This window comes from Epargyreus clarus, unplaced genomic scaffold, assembly GCF_041222505.1.
Source record: "Epargyreus clarus isolate Ecla_fem2 unplaced genomic scaffold, WU_Ecla_fem_2.2 ptg000024l, whole genome shotgun sequence".
Taxonomy (NCBI): Eukaryota; Metazoa; Arthropoda; class Insecta; order Lepidoptera; family Hesperiidae; genus Epargyreus; species Epargyreus clarus.
In genome coordinates this window covers 6,006,749-6,025,378 of record NW_027332231.1, presented here as the reverse complement: position 1 = coordinate 6,025,378, position 18,630 = coordinate 6,006,749, and the positions used below count along the sequence as shown (strand labels likewise).

Sequence of the window (18,630 nt, the reverse complement as noted above, 5' to 3'; positions counted from 1 at the left end):
TCATTCTGTTAGTCTATAACTTTTACATGTTTATGCTGAAATTGTTAGACTTTGTGGTAGTTACGAAGTTTCGGTACTCAATGAAAATTTGGAGATGAAAAGTAAAGACGTGTTTCTTTGAATATAGTTGAAATATAACAGTATATTAAAGAAAGATAGACTTTGTTCATTCATTCGAATAATAAATTGATTCGTGCTTGCTTTTCGTAATAATGTTAAGAACTCAACACTATTACTTGAAAGAAGTAAGTAGTTTTTGACATTAAGACTTACGTGTCTTTTATATGATACTGTTTCTATAAGGTAGGTATATATTACAAATTTTTTGAATAGTCTGTTGTCATGATATAATCGATTATAATAATTGTTATCAAACTACATTGAGGAAAAAATAAGTGGTTCATAGATATCTGAAGTATTTTATATACACGTGTAGGGTGCCGATATTTCCGATAAGTAATTCCGTGAAGTGTTATAAAAATGATATTCTATTGTTATTTTCATAGATTTACGAAGGTTACCTTGCTATTTTACCTGAATACGGTCTTAGCTGTACTTGTTTCTTTTTTATTTTCTATCACGATATGTCTATATGATTTGAAAGCCTGTGATATTTTTAGCTTTTGTACTTGTAAGTTATAAACGTGGTAAAGCTCTTTGTGGTTCGACTATTTTGGCTCTATAACAACCGTATAATATTTTTTGTTAAGGGTGGGTTAAGGGTAAAACAGTGAAAATATACTTCAAAATTAGCTTGTATTAGCTTAGTATTAGCTTAGCTTGTATAAGGGATTCCAAATTAGTCTTCAGGAGTAGCAAGGTGTCGGTGATCGATCTCGGATGGAATTCCTATCCTATTTGTGTAACAGAGATGTACATGTATTTTTTGTCTGTCTGCTATTCTATACAAGCTAATTTTGCGGTATAGGTATGAAACTTGGACTTTATGGGTAACGTTTTAATTATTTTTTTATTTAGGGTAACAGCCATAGTAACAACAATTTAAGAATCTTAGTAAATTTCATTTTTCTTCAAATTAGTGTGCCTACATATAATTATGTTCAACAATCGACCGCTACTATTCGACTTTACCTCAATAATATTTACTTAAGGTAAAAATCAAAATCATGCTAGGAGCTAAGGGAGACTCGCATGAATCTTAATAAAAATAAATCAATTAAAATGAGAAATAGCTGACCTGTTTCGCCCTTTTTGGTGGAGGGTGCGGCGTTTGATCTTTTCATGTTTTCATTTAGATTGGAATAATATTTAGAGCACCTTCGTAGAAAACAACATTGTTACGGTTAAACAAATTATTAGTGATATTAACAAATTTACCGTATTAACAATTTATTAACAACAACCGCTTCTGATTGTTACCCGGCTGAGCTTCAGGCTCGCCATCAAAACCCGGTCAAACTGGAAGGGTAGTTAGGGCCATCAGCAACTACGTACTTCGAAAACAAAATCTGAAAGTGTGCACTTAACCGCTACAAAATGGTGATGCTAGTTAGCCGAGCGGTTTGACGCCTCCGTAGTTAAATGTTAGTGCGTAGGAGGGGTAACAGTGATTAGGTAAGGAACTAGGTGTATATATAGAGTAACATAGATTTTGTCTTGAAATTGAAAATTTGTGCACAGAATTGAGCGTGGGCAGAGCTGCCAAGTGAATCTCGGGGTAAATAATGTTTTTCTCGTATGCCTTTTATTCGTACCAGAATAGGTATGACATTACATTTTATAGAGCATAATATACATTATTAACATTGCTGTATCGAACTCTTTAAAGAACGCGCATTGTAATTTAAATGAACATTTTGATGAAATAAACAATTTGAGAGGAGACTTGCTGAGTGCTTAGATGTTGGTACAATAATAGTCGATTGACGATGACGAAATAAATAAATAAATAAATCGTTGTAACCGTAATACCAGATTAGCCTTGTAACACCTTGATAAATGTTACTTACTCCAATATGAACTCATTAAATTAGAAAACAGCTGCACTTAAGACTGATTTAAGACTGAATCACGAAGGCGAAGAGTCGTACCATTTACTCAGTATTTCCCAATACCGGAAAAAGCCTGAAGCTTACTTCACCACACCGTTCCAATACAGATTAACGGTAATAAAAATAAGTAAAGGAATATAAATCAAACAGGAAAATATTGCAAGAAAATCTTTTTGCGACAAACGAAAAGGTATGACACGTGTAACCTGCCAACCCATATTAGTGCAACGTGATGGATCATTCTTATCAAACCAGCGGCTGACATGAGCTTTACACGGCAGTAGGGATTTAGGACGCTGAGAATGAGGTTACTATTTATTTATACTGCCAGGGATAACCTAGTGGTTAAAAAAAGGGAGACGCTTTCTGTACTTACACTAGGATTCCCTTCATCATGGGATAGGCTTCATGGGTACCATGGACACAGACGAAAACACCATGAACCAGAACAGAAATCTTGATACACCATTCAGATATCTGTCTGGCCGGGGATCGTACTCGGGACTCTGCGCGTCAGACCGTTGCGCCACGTGGGTTAGATAAAAACTTGAACTCCCATTCGGAAAGTCGAGGTTCATATCGCAGGAACCTCTGATTTGTCAAAGTTATGTGCGTATTAGAAATTCATTGCCTGTTTTTGTATATTTTATACCTTTACTACCCTAGCAATACGTTTTACTTGGAAAAGTTCGTAAATAAGTAATTACAAAATAAAGATTACTGTGTATCAGTAAGCCTCTTGCGAAAAACACTCTCAAACCCTTATTTTCATGGATTATTCCTCCAAATAAAGATTAAATTGGGTTTCCACATCAGTTTTTCGTAATTCTAGATCAAAGACCAAGTCAACAACCTTGTTATTATTCTTATATAAATAGTAATATGAATTCTCGTGGAATTCTCCACTGATTTTGTCACGAAATCGTCGCCAAAATGCAAACATTTTAAAACCGAATGACATTTGAATTGTGCTAATCAATTCAGCGACGCGGATTGATTAGAATTCGGTATTGTATTGATTTGCTTGTATAAAAAATAAACACTTTTTATTTTCACACCGGTAATAGAGACCCGTGACCCGCGCTATATACGCTACCGCGCTACCCGCGTGGTAGTGTCCCCATACCGGTCTGACGTGCAGAGGGTTCCGGGATCGATCCCCGGCCAGACAGATATAAATATATATATATTATAATATAAGAGTAGCAGACGAGCATGCAGTCCACCTGATGGTAAGTGGCTACTGCCGCCCATGGACATCTGTAATCAACCCCAGATAGGATTAGATATTCCTACCTGAGCTCTGCCACAGATGTGCCGCTACCCCTGAGGACTAAGCTGGAACGCCTCGGAATAGTCTGTCTCCCTTACCACACCCTTCAAACCAGAACACAGCAGCTCTTAACACTGCTGTTATTAGGTACAAATAGGTGTGGCGGTGGTGCCGCCGGAGTCGAACCACAAAGGGTTCTACCACCTTCAAATACGATGAATTTACGTGTGTTGTTTGCATATTCTTCCTTGTGTGTGTCCATGTCACGCAAAACACAGGGAATCCTAGTGTGGAGCTGTGAGTGTAAAAAGAGTCTTTAAAAACTTGTTTACACTGAGTAAATATGTCATCAACCCGTTACTGTTCCACTGCTTGGCTTGTGTCTCTTCTCAGCCTAAGACGGGTTTAGGCCAAGTGTGAATCAAGTGTGTGAGTTGTGTGACGTCACACAACTTTGACAACTTTTTATTTCAAAGAATATTCAGGAGTAAAGGTTTCCTTATAATGTTTTCGTACACCGTTATAGCAAGCGATAATAAAATTAATGTCAAATAAGCACATAACTTTGACAAATCAAATTATTGGAAAGTGGACTTTGAGAGGCCGAGTTTCATTCACGATTAATAAATTGGTCTCGTAATAACGTAGGTATCTTGAACAAACGAAATAAACACAATGTCAATATTCTGCTAAAAATAAAATTCAAATGGAGTCTCTATCAATGAAAACGGTGACCTATGTGCGAATTGCGAATATCTGAATATATTTGAAAGTAATTCAAGTATGTCATATCAATGCACATAATATTCTGTTAATTTGCTGTATACATTTCGTTGTTTTTTCACTTAACGTTCTGTTGTATGTATTCAAATGGATCGTATCAAAGACGGACTTTCTAGTCAGTAGTAAGAGATAAAATTAAAGTGTCTGGCATTTTTAAATTGATTATTTTTGAAGGAGCTTAGAAAATTCATCTTACTAAAACATACAATCACTTCGTATGCTACACGGGCTAATTTTATAAAGTACCGCTGAATCGATTTGATAGTTTAAATAATAATAATAATAATAATAATAATAATCTTTATTGTATCCAAAAACAAAATACAAGAATAAAAACATACAAATATTGAACGATACAAAAGGCGGCCTTATCGCTAAGACAGCGATTTCTTCCAGGCAACCTTAGGGTGAGGAGTTAAAGAGTGGATGATTATAAGAATAGGTAGGGTGCAAATAAATAATAGTTAAAAATCTACCTACATAACACATAAAAACAAGCGTAAATTTGAAATATAATTATAAAAAAATAAATAATTGACATACTTGATATACATACTTATAATTATAGAGTAACTAATTGTAAATTAAAAATTAAAAACAAAAATTAATACTGTTTTAAAAACTTTTAACTTTTAACTGTTTTAAATGTAGGTAGCTAGTTTTATTTACTTTTTACCTAAGTACGGGAGGTAATAATTTTAGATCGATGAATATATAATTATGATGTATGTCTTATTCTGTAGCACACCATGCAGAATGTCTTGACATAATTAAATATATTAGGGGTCGTTGGATTCGTCTAAATTCCGGAGTCTCTTAGCTATGTTTTACTTTTAGTTATAGTTATTTTTATAATATAAGAATAGCACACATGCAAGCATTGCACCGGATGCTAAGTCGCTGCCGCCCATAAGCACATTTTTTTTTGTTTTCGAGGGGGAAACCTTCAAAAGGTACCCGACGACGTGGGAGCGACGCCGGGTTATGTGGGATTTTTACCGCACTAAAAGCCCCCCGGTGGCCGTCCTCAGCGCTTGGTGGAGAACTCCGGGATCTCCAATGGAACACAACCGGAGTCCTCCGAGCGCGATGCCCCGGTCGTGCTCTGCCCTGGGGGGAGCACTTTACGCTCCTCCCGCACACCTAGTGTTTACGACGGCATGCGACCACACATGCCGCCGTTCTTCCCGGGGTTGCTCTTCGGACGGTTCGAGCTCCCACCCTTGCCGCCGGCAACCTCGGAAGACCCCTTTTAGTCGCCTCTTACGACAGGCAGGGGATACCGTAGCCCTATTCTAGTCCCGGAACTACAGGGACAGCCCATAAGCACCTGAACCGTTACCATGAGTTTTTACGTTTTGACAAATAATCCTAATTGGATCCTAGTTGAAAATTTTAAATTATTGTTACATTAGCTTAGTTTGTTTAATTATAATTAATTTAAATTGCTACACCCTTACAGGGTTTCATGCCACTGTATTAAAAATTTGTAACACCTTTATATGTATGTGATAACTGCATGATGCAATAAAGATTATGAAAGTTTCGTCGTTCGTTCGTCGTACAAAGCAGACGTGTATAACTTTACATTTAAAAATCAATAAAAAGTACTCGACAAATCTAATCACTACGTCCCTAGTAAATTGCGGTTAAAATTGTGAACACAGTGCTTCGTAATTACATCGTTACGCATCTACAGCTGCTACAAAGTTGAGCTCCCCGCTGCCCGTGCGCACCCCCGCGAGAACAGGCGATTGCTATTTTTTACTCGCTCACGCACTGCATTAGCAGGTACGTAAGACATGAGTGTCCAGCGGACACCTCCTAATAATCCGCTACTACCCGCAACAAGCGCATCGACTGCGCGCGCTGGATCGCAACCGGATTTGTCAAAGTTAGGAAATCCTAATATGGATACGCAAATTACATATCGAAAACGTAAACAGCGGGAAGTTCATGAATGTGAATGTTCAACCGATCTAAAGGAGATGCGACTGGAGATGTCTCGTATAAGTTCGCTATTGGAAAAATACACCGAGTCACATGACCAAGTTTTGCAAAAAATGCAAGAAAATATTACCGAAATTAAGAACCAAATTTCTGATATGAAATCATCTAACGAACAAACCATACATGTTATTCAAACAAATGTAGATAAAGTCTTCACAGACATCAACGATATTAAGTTATCTACTTCCAGCCTACTGACGGAACAGAAAAACATAAGAAGCCACGTGACTCGATTAGAACACTCTATAACACTTGGTGAGAATAAGATAAAATCTCTTGAAACGGACCTCAACAATTTGAAAGATTCGTCACTCACCACACTTACTAAGCCTGAAAACCAACTATTCTTAGGTGAACAAATAATTCAAGAGATCCAGAATCGTAATGCTAGAGAAAAAAATATAATACTAGTGGGGTTACCCGAACCAACTTCTACGAAACTCGAAGAAAGAATGGCGAAAGATGAAGCCGATGTTTTAAATATAATTTCGACAATTAATACAGATATTCCAATCCCAATCAAAATTTTTCGAATTGGAAAGTACGATCCGGGAAAAAACCGTAGCATTAAGGTATGTTTTGATGTAGTAGGACCAGCAAAGCAGCTCCTCCGCAATAAAGGTAAACTTCCAAAGGGAATTCGAATGTACTCTGATCAAACTCCAAACCAAAAGAAATTCCTTAAAAATTTGCAAGAAGAGTTAAAACTGCGTGAAAATAATGGTGAAAACGGACTTACTATTAAATATGTAAACGGAGCACCGAAAATAGTACACTTAAACGCAAAAAACTACGAGCAATGAATAAAACTCCTTTTGATAGAACCTTGAGTACAAATACCTACGAAATACTAGACAGCTATAACAGTATTACAAAAAATAAATCACGTTTCACATTCTTTTATCTTAATGCCCGCAGTATATGTAAAAAAGGAAAATTTGACGAACTTAAATGCATTCTCCAGACTATACCAAATACTGTACATGTTATTCTCTTGACCGAAACATGGATCCGCACTGAATTGCAGGCGCAACGTCTCCAACTCCCTAACTACACACACTACTATAATTATCGAACAAACTCTGCTGGAGGCGGTGTATCGGCATATGTTCACAACAACATTAAACACAGCCTGTCCGAGTCTAAGTACATTGGAGGAAATAACTATCTTTGGGTAAAACTAGAAAAATTCGCTCTTGAAGTAGGAGTAGTATACAACCCAGGACATACTGACTTTAATGAATTTCTTGCAGAATACGAATACCAACTAGAGCAAAGACGCCGTGCAATTGTATTTGGTGACTTTAATGTTGATCTTCTATCGAAAGAAAAAAAGACAAAGCAGTATAAACAACTATTGAAGGAATCCGGCCACATAATTATTAATAAAGTCAGCAAAAAATTTTGTACTAGAGAAGGGCAAACAAGAAAATCAATTTTGGACCATATCAGCACTAATTTGAAAAACGACAACTTTCACATGATAACTATTGACTCCCCATTTTCAGACCACAAACAAATTTATTTGGAAATTAAGAAAGTAAAACCACCACCTAAGATATCTACTACATATAAAGCCATAAATTACACTAAACTACAGAGCATAGTAGAAAAAAGAAGATTTCAAGAAGTGACAGATGATTACACTACATTAGAAAGGAAGATTAAACATTGTATAGAGGACAGTGAAGAAACTAAAACGAAAATTCTTAACAGACCGCAAGATGATTGGATAAATAGAAACATAATATCTGAAATCAACAAAAGAAATGTATTGTGGGTGGAGCTCAAGAAAAAACCGAATAATGATATTTTGAAGAAAGACTTTAAAAAAAAAAGTTACGAAGTATCTAAGCTGATTCAAGATACAAGAGATTCATACTATTATAATAAATTTACTCAAAACATTAAAAATCCAAGAAAAATGTGGGATTTAGTAAACACCTTAGCGGTAAATAAAATACAACAAAATTGTGCTCCTCCAACGCTAATATTTGATTCCAGGGAAATTAAAGACCCCAATAAAATATGCGACACTTTTAACGAATATTTTTCATCAATAGGTCAACATTTAGCATCTCAAATACCCAAAAATTTCCATGACCAACGCAAGCAAGCATTGCCTTTACCAAACGATTCTCAAAGCTTACAAATGTCATCTTTAAAACCATGTTCTCAACAAGAAATTTTAAATATAATTAGTCATCTTGATTCAAACTGTAGTGTTGGTGTAGATGGCATTAATACTAAAACAATAAAATGCCTAAAATATGTAATATCAAACAAATTAGCTGACTGTTTCAATAGGTTGTTTGACGATGGTAATTTTCCCGACACATTAAAAGTCGCTAAGGTAACACCAGTATATAAATCCGGTCCAAAAAGTGATCCAGGTAATTATCGGCCTATTTCTGTGTTGCCAGTATTGTCAAAGATCCTCGAAAAACTCTTGCATACACGATTACAAAATTACTTAGATTCAATTAACTACATTTCTAAACAACAATATGGTTTTAGGCCCAAAAGCAACACACTTACAGCTACAATCGACCTTGTTACTAAAATAAAACAAAATATCGATAAAAAGAACATAGTTCTTGGTATATTTATCGACCTTAAGAAGGCTTTTGATACTGTAAGCCACGAACTACTTTTGCAAAAGCTAGAAGTTCTTGGAATCACTGGAAAAGCTTTACAAATGTTCAAATCATACCTAACACAAAGATCGCAAATAGTTAAAATAAATAGCTTTCAGAGTAAGTCATTGCCGATAACTTGCGGTATTCCTCAGGGATCAATTTTGGGACCATTGCTCTTCTTAACCTATATAAATAATATACAAGAACTAGGTCTAAATGGTCACATTACCCTATACGCAGATGATACTTGCTTGTTTTATTTTGGGTCATCCATACATAATCTGATTTTAAAAGCTCAAGAAGACTTAAACATCCTACAAAACTGGTTTCAATACAATTTACTAACTGTTAATATCTCCAAAACTTGTTATACTCTTTTTAAGGCAAAAAACAAACAGATACCATCATACACACCGCTTACAATAGACAATACCCCTTTGCAAGAAAAACCCAGCCAAAAATATCTTGGTCTACATATGGACACTTACTTATCGTGGAAAGATCATATAAAACACATTAAAACTAAATTGATAACATTGAGTGGGTCGCTACGTAATATAGTGCGGTGCATACCACGTAATTTTCGCTATAACATTTACAATGCACTAGTAAAACCACACCTGACTTACCTTATAGAGGTATGGGGATGCGCGGTAAAAACAAGAATAAAAGAACTTCAAATAATACAAAATAAAATAATCAAATTAATTTTTAGTTATAAATATCTAACGCCTACAAAGAAAATTTATGAAGAAACAAAATTAATGACAATCAAAAAACTTTATTTCTATAGCATTTGCATTTTCATACGTAAAACACTAAATAAGAACATCCATACTAGCATAGCGTTCCAGAAACAGAAACACGTCACAATACGCAGCACGCGTCGCGCTAGTTTTCTCGTTCTACCCAAGCCGCGAACAACGTATGGCAAAACAATGATAACGTATGAAGGAGCACAATTTTACAATAGATTACCTTTGCGTTTAAAAAATGTAGAATCACTAAATGTATTTAAGAAGGAGTTATCTAAATACATTATTAACAGTCAGTTTTGTTAATTAAAAATAATGATTTAAGTTTAAGAAGTTACGTTTGTGAAACAGTTTAAATCGTTTGTGTAATATTTAAAATGTAAAGAGGTTTCAATTAACATTAATGTTTGTACAGTGCGACAACGAACTTGTGTATTTTTTCTTATGAATTATGTTCTCATGTAAGTGACGAATATGTCTTTTTGAGAATAAATATCTTTAAACCTAAGATTATGAAAGATGAAAGATGAAATATGACTGTTTTGGTATTTGTTTACGTATTTGCCCATACAAATTCCAATCAGCGCCCCTAGCGGATTGTATCAGAACTATAATGTCAATAACGTAACATTAAATGTCTAAATTGACAAAATGGCGCTTTATGTTTTGTCTCTCTTTTTTGCGAATATGTGAGGCAGACAACAAGACTTGAGCACTTACTTATTGTTACTCAGTCTAGTGAAGCAAACGGAACAGAATAATGGATTGAGTAAACGTAACGTAAAATTGTCGGATGTTTTGAAAACTCATGGTAAGGGTGCTAAACACAGCAGCGTGTAACATTGCTGTTAACAGGCAGAAATAGGGGTATAGTTATAGTTGATGTCAATACTCTTTAAAACTTAATATACGTAAAGATAACAGAATATTTTTGTTCCAGTGCAAAAACTTCGGTTCCGTGAGGACGGATTATGAAGGAGAATGCTCCCGGCGTGTGTGAACATTTTCTTTAGACTCGTGAGTGACGTGATATGTGATGGACACAACGTGTTACTGAAGTGTTATGACAGGTATAACGTGAAAGGTTATAAGTCAACAGAATATATAATATTAAGTGCTGGATAAGTGTTATGATAAACGGTGTATCATTAAAGGTTGTAGGTAAGTTTGTGATTTGATAGTGTTTTGTGACGTCATTAAGAACGAATGAAGTGTTGTGTTAAGGAACTTTTGGGAATACTTGATGTGATGTGAACTTTATTATTTATTAACCTAGTAAATAATTGTTGAGTTACTTTTAAAGTTATTAAAGAACCTTAATAGTTATAACGTATTCGATGGTATCGGTCTGAGTTCGATCTCCGGCCAGGAAGATATGTACGTAAAACTTGTCGAAGCGGCAATTATTTATAATAATATTGCCTATCCTATACGCCATGTAAATATTGGTTCTGCAATGAGGCAGAATTTTACGCATTTTTTAAGTATATACGGAGTATCTGTAAGCGAAATTGTTATGTTGTAAAAAAAAATAAAAATACTTTGGCCATATTATAATACTTGAAAATGTGTGTTTATGATTAGGTAAGAAAATTATAATATTTCACCGTTTGTAATTTTGAAATTTGTGCCATCAGGGAATACGTGTGTCAAATGACAAATTTGAATAATTTGGCGCGATGTGTCGACACGTCTGTGTATATAATTAGGTTTAGTTATTAAGTTAAATAACATGATACGCGTAAGATTATGTATTTACATATAAACTTAATTATAAAATAAAATATAAATGTGAGAGGATCTGAATAAATTGAAGTGTAATTCGTTTCTTATGAAGTGTAAAAGAAAATTTTGTTAGAAATGTGTATTAACTAAGTTTAAGTTGTATTATGTTGATAGGTATATCCATAGATAAGTATAGATATCTCACCGCCTTGTAATTGAAGGAAGCCATTAAATGACTTAACCAGCTGACAATTCTGTTAGCCGTTTCATGGCTGTCTTGGTGGAATAATGTCGACATGCGTAGTTAAGACACGAAATCGAAGAAAAAGTGCGAAGAAATATCGTTTCATTCGTAAATGATCTAAAAATGACATTGTTTAATACCTTTCAAACAAGAAGATAATTGACAGTGACAATTGTCAAAAGGTTACATTTTCTTGTTAGGAGCGAGTAATCCTTACTAATCTATGGGTATATCATGATATAATCACTTACATCATGCTAAGTGCAAGTGCAAGAAAACTGGAACATTAAATTATATTATCATCAAGTCCGTTAAATGGAGGCAATGTTAATATCATGATTCTAATGATATTGCGTTATTGTAGGTAACTAAGCTATGGAGATGTGTCAAGTCCACTAATAGAGTCGCGCAATTTTGGTAGGACGAAATTTCATTGAATGAAAAATAAATATAATTTAAAAAACTAAAAATCACGCTTTTGTGATAAAATCAACTAAAAAGTATAAAATAATTTTCAATCTAGGAATCAATTAAGGAACAGTAAACAGTATCATTGTGAAAAAGTGGGGTGCTCCATTTAACAGTTTTCGAAAAGCGCCACACACTTTTTCTGTTATCTGTTATTGAAACTAAAAAGCAATAATTGTTTGCAATCTAGTAACTTTGCGATGAACTTTCTCTAAGGCGCTCGAATAATCTCGCTTGCGGATTTTGATAAGGACAATGGTACAAAGTTATTTTCAAAGTGGATAGAAATCAAAGATTCCGTTACGTAGTTACATAAATACATACAACCCAAGCTAATAAAAGCGTGTTGATAACAAGCAAGCATATTAGAGTTGAAAAACATCGATAGCATTGCTGCTTCGCACATCTTTTTTCGAAAGGCACTCTAAAGCTCATATGGATAAAAGGAGCTAAATGTAGAACTTAATTAAGGAGTTTGCGATGCGCTTTAACTACTATGCTTAACTAGATCACCATTTTACGGACGGAAGTTTTTTGAATGAGATTATGAATCTTTTTGTGATTTTGTTCTATTTTTGTATTCATGTTTGAAAACATTGTTATGTCCGATCAAATATAAATATAACATTTTCTGTAGGTACTATTTTGCCTATAATAATTGCATATTCAAGTTTGATTCCGGAGTCTTTTCATCTTCTGGTTCTGGGTGTTATCTGTATGGGTGGCCACCGCATCCACAACACAAATTATATACTACTTCAGTACGTACCTATATCTATATTGTAGAATCATCTAATTTCATGAATTAATAATATTAAGCGTAAATGGTTACATAAATTTTCTAAAAAAATGTAAATACATGTATTATGTATATAAGAGCCATAATATATTTGATTCTTAAAATAAAAAAGCAGTAAATAAATTCAACTCAATTAATATTACAAAATTGGGTTTACGATATAGTACTTAGCAGAACTTAATGCCTAATTAAATTTATAATTGGCTATTTTATCCATAAGTAATGACAGCCTCTTTTAATGACTACATGATTACAATCTCAATGAAAACTAGATACGAAATATTCCATCTACTTTTCCATTTTCAGGATTGCTGTAAATAGAATAAATAATAATCTCTAAACAAATACATTTAACTATATATAATATTAGCAATAAGCCGGACAACCGGAAATGAAGTGTCATTCGCAATTTATTACAAATTGGTTTTGAAATTTAATTCAAACGTCAATCAATTCAGGATGGTGTCAATATGAAGGAAGATAGTATTTTTGTATGAAAATTTCCCAATACGCTTAAATTTCCAAATTCCATTTATACAGCGGATCTATAACTGTATACTATTAAATATCTTTGACTGTATATTTCGATGTAATATTTGTGCCCACTACCGAAATAGGTGACAGAGATAAACTCAATAAACCGGGCATGACAGGCGACAAGTAGTAATAACATGTAATCAGGACCCTTATCGATCTCGGTATCTAGTCTAGTAGCTAAATAATGTTTACTCGTAGATATAAATAACCTTTATAAATAAAGTCTAGTGGATCTGTTGAATTCGTTTTTATCCATTCATTAGTTTAAGTACTGCTGGACATTTTATATGCTCTTCATTTATACATGTTCTCTTCACAAAACATAGCTCCGTAGTTTGTGTATATCATAATCGATTTTCAAAGTTAAGCAACGACGAAAGGGATCAGGAAGGTGATGGATGACCATTAGTGGCAGTTACATCATGCGCACACTTGGTTTAAAAAGGGTGACACACTGGCTTCTAATCCGTTATCGGAGCGTAAAGGAGTTAGACGCGTGGCTAACAGTAGCATATAAAAATATTTCAGTCAGCTAGCCAGTCACACTACTTGGATGTGGGTGGTGGTGCCCGTATGGGCCCTTTTCCTGTCTCATGTTAACGCCCCTCCCTCTCTCACGTTAACTCCCGGTTGTCCTACCTTTTTTGTTTTTTTTTCGAGGGGGAAACCTTCAAAAGTTACCCAATGCCGTGGGAGCATCATGAGGTTATGTGGGATTCTTACCGAACTATAACCCCCCCGGCTGTGGCCGTCCTCGGCGTTGCGTAGAGGGCTCCGGGATCTCCAAAGGAACGCAACCGGAGCCCTCTTAGCGCATTGCCCCGTCGTCCACCCAGGTGAGCTTGACGCTCGCCACACCGTCTGGTGCGTACGACGGTATGCGACCACACATACAGCCGTCCTTCCCGCGGTCGCTGACGGGCGTTTCGAGCTCCCACTCTTGCCACCCTTAACCCCGGAAGCCCTCTTTTAGTCGTCTCTTACGACAGGCCCGGTTGTCCCACCTGCATGCGCGCTAAATGCATCCTATCGTTTAATACGCCCACTCAAGCGGATCGCAAGAAACTACAGCAAGTGTATGTGTATGTGAGGAACGTGCGTACGGACGTAAACATGAGCGATAGGAAAAGAGCCTTATTAGATGACTTTATAATTCCCTGAAAGACGCTCTTGTATTCTTCTTTAGTCGCCACCAGCATAATAAGAGGGAAAAGTGGCATAGATCGACATCACTACCACCAAGAAAGTGCTATGTACATTGTACACTTAAATATTTTATTTGCAAAATATTTAAATATTATGTAAAGTATTTACTTATTTGTAAAATAAAATATTTAAGTGTACATAGTATTTTCTTCATTTCACTATATACTTAATTAGGTCTCATGATAAGCATTTTTAGATGCTGATATTTTGACCCAGTTTCAGGGATCGGGTTCACGAGGAAACTGTTTAGTCGAGAGCTGTTGACAGGAACTAATGATAGAATTATTTGTCTATCGTTCGCCTAGTTCGTTTGTTTTGGATACAATAAAATTAGCCTATAATAACGATTATAACGAGTCACATACGTACGTTATCGCGTCGAAATACTATCGTCCCACTGCTGGGCATGATTTCGCTCTCAAAGTAAGTGGGTTTTTACAATTTTTCTTTAAGTACTCCCAGGTGCTTAGATTTTCTTCGCCGATTCACGATGTATTGCTTCGCCGTTATAGTAAGTCATAATTAATTTCTAATATGCACCCTTTATAATAGCTCTATAAGACACGTAAGTTACTAAACTGAAAAGCCTAAAAAGTAATTTATTGTTCCTTGTATAGTCATTTAGATATTCTAATGTCTAATGTTACCTAAAATAGTCTAATGTTACCTAAAACGGAATTTCGAATTCAGTTTCTATGATAATAAAACAGTAGTTTTCTGCTTGAAAACCATTGTAAAATCTTGTATGAAAACAAGTAATGAATAAATGTTCTGTATAACGTGGAGATTGCATTATTAATAAAATGTTTCGAAATAATAATTTATTCCAGACTTTAATTAAAATACCCGGGATAGTCCAGCTCCGTTTATAATTCCCCTGAAAATAACTGGTTTCTTGAATTAACGTTAAATATTAAATATTGTCATTTCCATGAACAAATGTTTTTGTTCAAGTTTCATTGGATGCCGATAAACAGCGTAAGAGTTTAGTCATCATTATAGCAAGTGATAATTAATTGTTAATACACAATCTTGGAAAATCCGAGGCATGGGATTCGAACCTCGGACTTTCCGATTTTAAAGGCTTTCAACTTACAACTGCTTACCAACGTAAAAGTTTTTCTGTAACGTAACACTATAACACCTATAATTTAAGTACATAATATAATAACTAGCTTTGTATAGTCTCTTTTTGATGTTGTTTATGTATTTAGTTGTTTTGCCATTTAAAAAAAAATCATATATACAAACATTAGTTTTGAACATGTAGATTACCAAAGAATATATTTAGTTTATTTCAACATAGTAATAAAACATCTATTAATGTCACCTTTGTTTCGAAGCGATTGTATCAAAACAATTTTGGAAATAAACCTATTCGGAAAACAATACCTTTACGCCTCGAAAAGGCTTTACAGTGGAAGTTTTACAATGTTGTTTTCTATTTGGAAAAATCCAGGCATTTGTCTCCGTTTAGACTCGGAAACATCAATACAAACACGTTGTTCAATTTTATTTCTGAACAAATCTCTTTTACGAGGTTTTACACAGCTTATAACAGTTTTTTATCCGAATACGGAATATTTTTTAGGCGTAGATAGATATCTATTCTCCCTCCGGCCGTATTCGATGTTACAGGCACACATTCGACGAGTGGTGAGCGAAACGAGGGAAGTGGTCAGACACGTAGTGTGGCTACGTTATTCGTCATTGCGCTTACCTTGAAATTTATTAGTTTTCTACCGCGAGCCAAGGTAGGGGATTGAGTGGTTGCTAGGGCAATATTCGTGGAAGCGCAAAGAGCAATGCAAGAAGGGTAGTGTAATTGTAGTTTAATGATCATTTAGTTTAATGATCATTTAATTTAATGATAATTTAATGATCATTTAATTTGTGTGATCGTTTGCTAGATATATTACATAATGTCCCTGTAGTTCCGGGACTAGAATAGGGCTACGGTATCCCCCGCCTGCCGTAAGAGGCGACTAAAAGGGGGCTTCCGGGGTTGCGGGCGGCAAGAGTGGGAGCTCGAACCGTCCAATATGCTACCCCGGGAAGGACGGCGGTATGTGTGGTCGCATACCGTCGTAATCACCAGATGTTGCGGGAGGAGCGAACGCTCCCCTAGGGCAGAGCCCGATTCGGGCATCGCGCTTGGAGGACTCCGGTTGTGTTCCGTTGGAGATCCCGGAGTTCTCCAACAAGCGCCGAGGACGGCCACCGGGGGGGTTTTAGTGCGGTAAAAATCCCACATAACCCGACGTCGCTCCCACGTCGTCGGGTACCTTTTGAAGGTTTCCCCCTTCAAAAGGTACAAAAAAAAAGATATATTACATAAAATAGTAGGTCTGTACTACGTAAGTACTTCTTTGTAACTGTCTAGACTCGGTTTAATTAAGGTGGGAGTTAAAAATGGTTTATTCCTGGGCATTTTTTTTAAAAGCGCTTTTAGATTGATTGTACCTACTTTCATTCGTGTGTTCGCAAATAACTTCGGTTAAGATCCGTAAGAAATATTTCCTACCTAGCTATGATATAAATATCTTTAATGACAAGTAATAGCGTTATTTTATAGTAAATATTTATATTACACGTTAAAACTTGATAAGTAACTTGTATTTGTTTGTGTACATTTATAAAGTTACTGTGGTATCGTAGGTACTATCTTAAAAATAATAATTATATTAAAAGTGCACAAAACTAAACCAAACGGTATTAAACATTTCAACGGCTAACTTTAGTGTTTTTAAAGGAAATAACATCTCGTGTTTAATATTTAATTAAAACGTATCGCTTAGAGCCTTAGATTATCATTGAATGAACACTTTGTGTAACGCTGTCTTTTTCTCTTATGTTAAAATGTACGTGGCGTTTACGAAAAGAAAATGTTTCTTAAAAGTTATAGTGCATATTATGGTGCTTATGAAATCGACAGAAATATTTAATATCCAAATGCATCTATTGCAGGGAATATCGTACATATGAGCTAAGAAGCTTGTTGGTACCAGAGGGAATAAAGTTTAAATTGTGGAACTTCCACGTCCCCATCAAAAGAGAATTTATTAGACTGAATTAAAGTTGGAATATGACTTCTGTTATAGTATTTGAGTAGTGATCCCCAGTTTGAATACCATGCCCTACTTCCGAATACGACTTTTGCTCTGGATAAAGGAGGAGACATCGGCATCTTCCACCAAGTTGCGCCAATGTGAATTGGTGAAGATTTAAAGTGCTTAATATTAATTTAGTTTTGGAGTTACAGAGAGGCTACCATATTTTATGAATACCCTATGCATCAGTTAGCCAGTTCGTTAAATGTTAGACGCTATATATTGTTCAGGAAACTAGTGGAACCGCAACGTTTAGTAAGGAAACTAGGCATTTAATTGAACGCCTAATTAAGAGTAAGCTGTCTGCAGCATTTATATTAGAATTTAAATAAATATTGCTACCGAGTAAGTATATATAAGTATATAGTCACACTAGCTGACCCGGCAAACGTTGTGTTGCCATGTAAATAAAAAAATGTTAAGGGAGAACAACCCTTATCACTTAGGGGTATGAAAAATAGATAGTAGCTGCTTCTCAGACCTAATATACATATAAAATTTAGTGAAAATCGGCAAAGTCGTTTCGGAGGAGTACGGTAACTGTTTGTGACAGGAGAATTTTATATATAAGATATTATGTGTATTCGATATGAGTCGTTCATTTATAAGGTCTGAAAGGTTTTTATTTGCTCAATTAAGATGTGGGTGTACATTTCTACCAAGTTATATAATTTAATACTAATCACAAGGTCGCGCAAATATAAATATGTTTACTGTATTTCTGTAGTTAAACATTTTGATGAGAAATAAATAATTATATTTGTAACACACCTTTGTATGTGGCCTATAAATATGTTTGACAATATAGAATTCCAGTATTGTTTCTATAAAATAATGTCTTATTCGCTGTCTCAGTATTTCAGGAAAATATTATTTCATCTAGTCTATTAAATAAGTTTATTAATAAATTTATCTAATAAGAAATTATTTGTACAATACCATAAAATGAAATGGAAGCCATTGTAATTGTAATTTATTGTAAGTAAAGGTTCTTATTCTTAAGTGGTCTCTTTTGTGTAATAATTAAAAATGTTCTGATCATGTTATAAAGGACATTACAAAATTAGAA

General features: G+C 35.0%; 1 protein-coding gene across 1 annotated transcript in view; it reads left to right on the top strand.

The window, feature by feature from the left end:
* Positions 1-10,744, top strand: part of NGR-A8 (neuropeptide receptor A8) — a 59,955-nt gene extending 49,211 nt beyond the window's left edge. Inside the window, exon 7 of the mRNA XM_073086813.1 lies at positions 10,413-10,744. Coding sequence (XP_072942914.1) covers positions 10,413-10,434 — 22 coding nt within the window. The 3' untranslated portion in view covers positions 10,435-10,744. The remainder of the gene's footprint in view (positions 1-10,412) is intronic.
* The last annotated feature ends 7,886 nt before the right edge of the window (positions 10,745-18,630 follow it).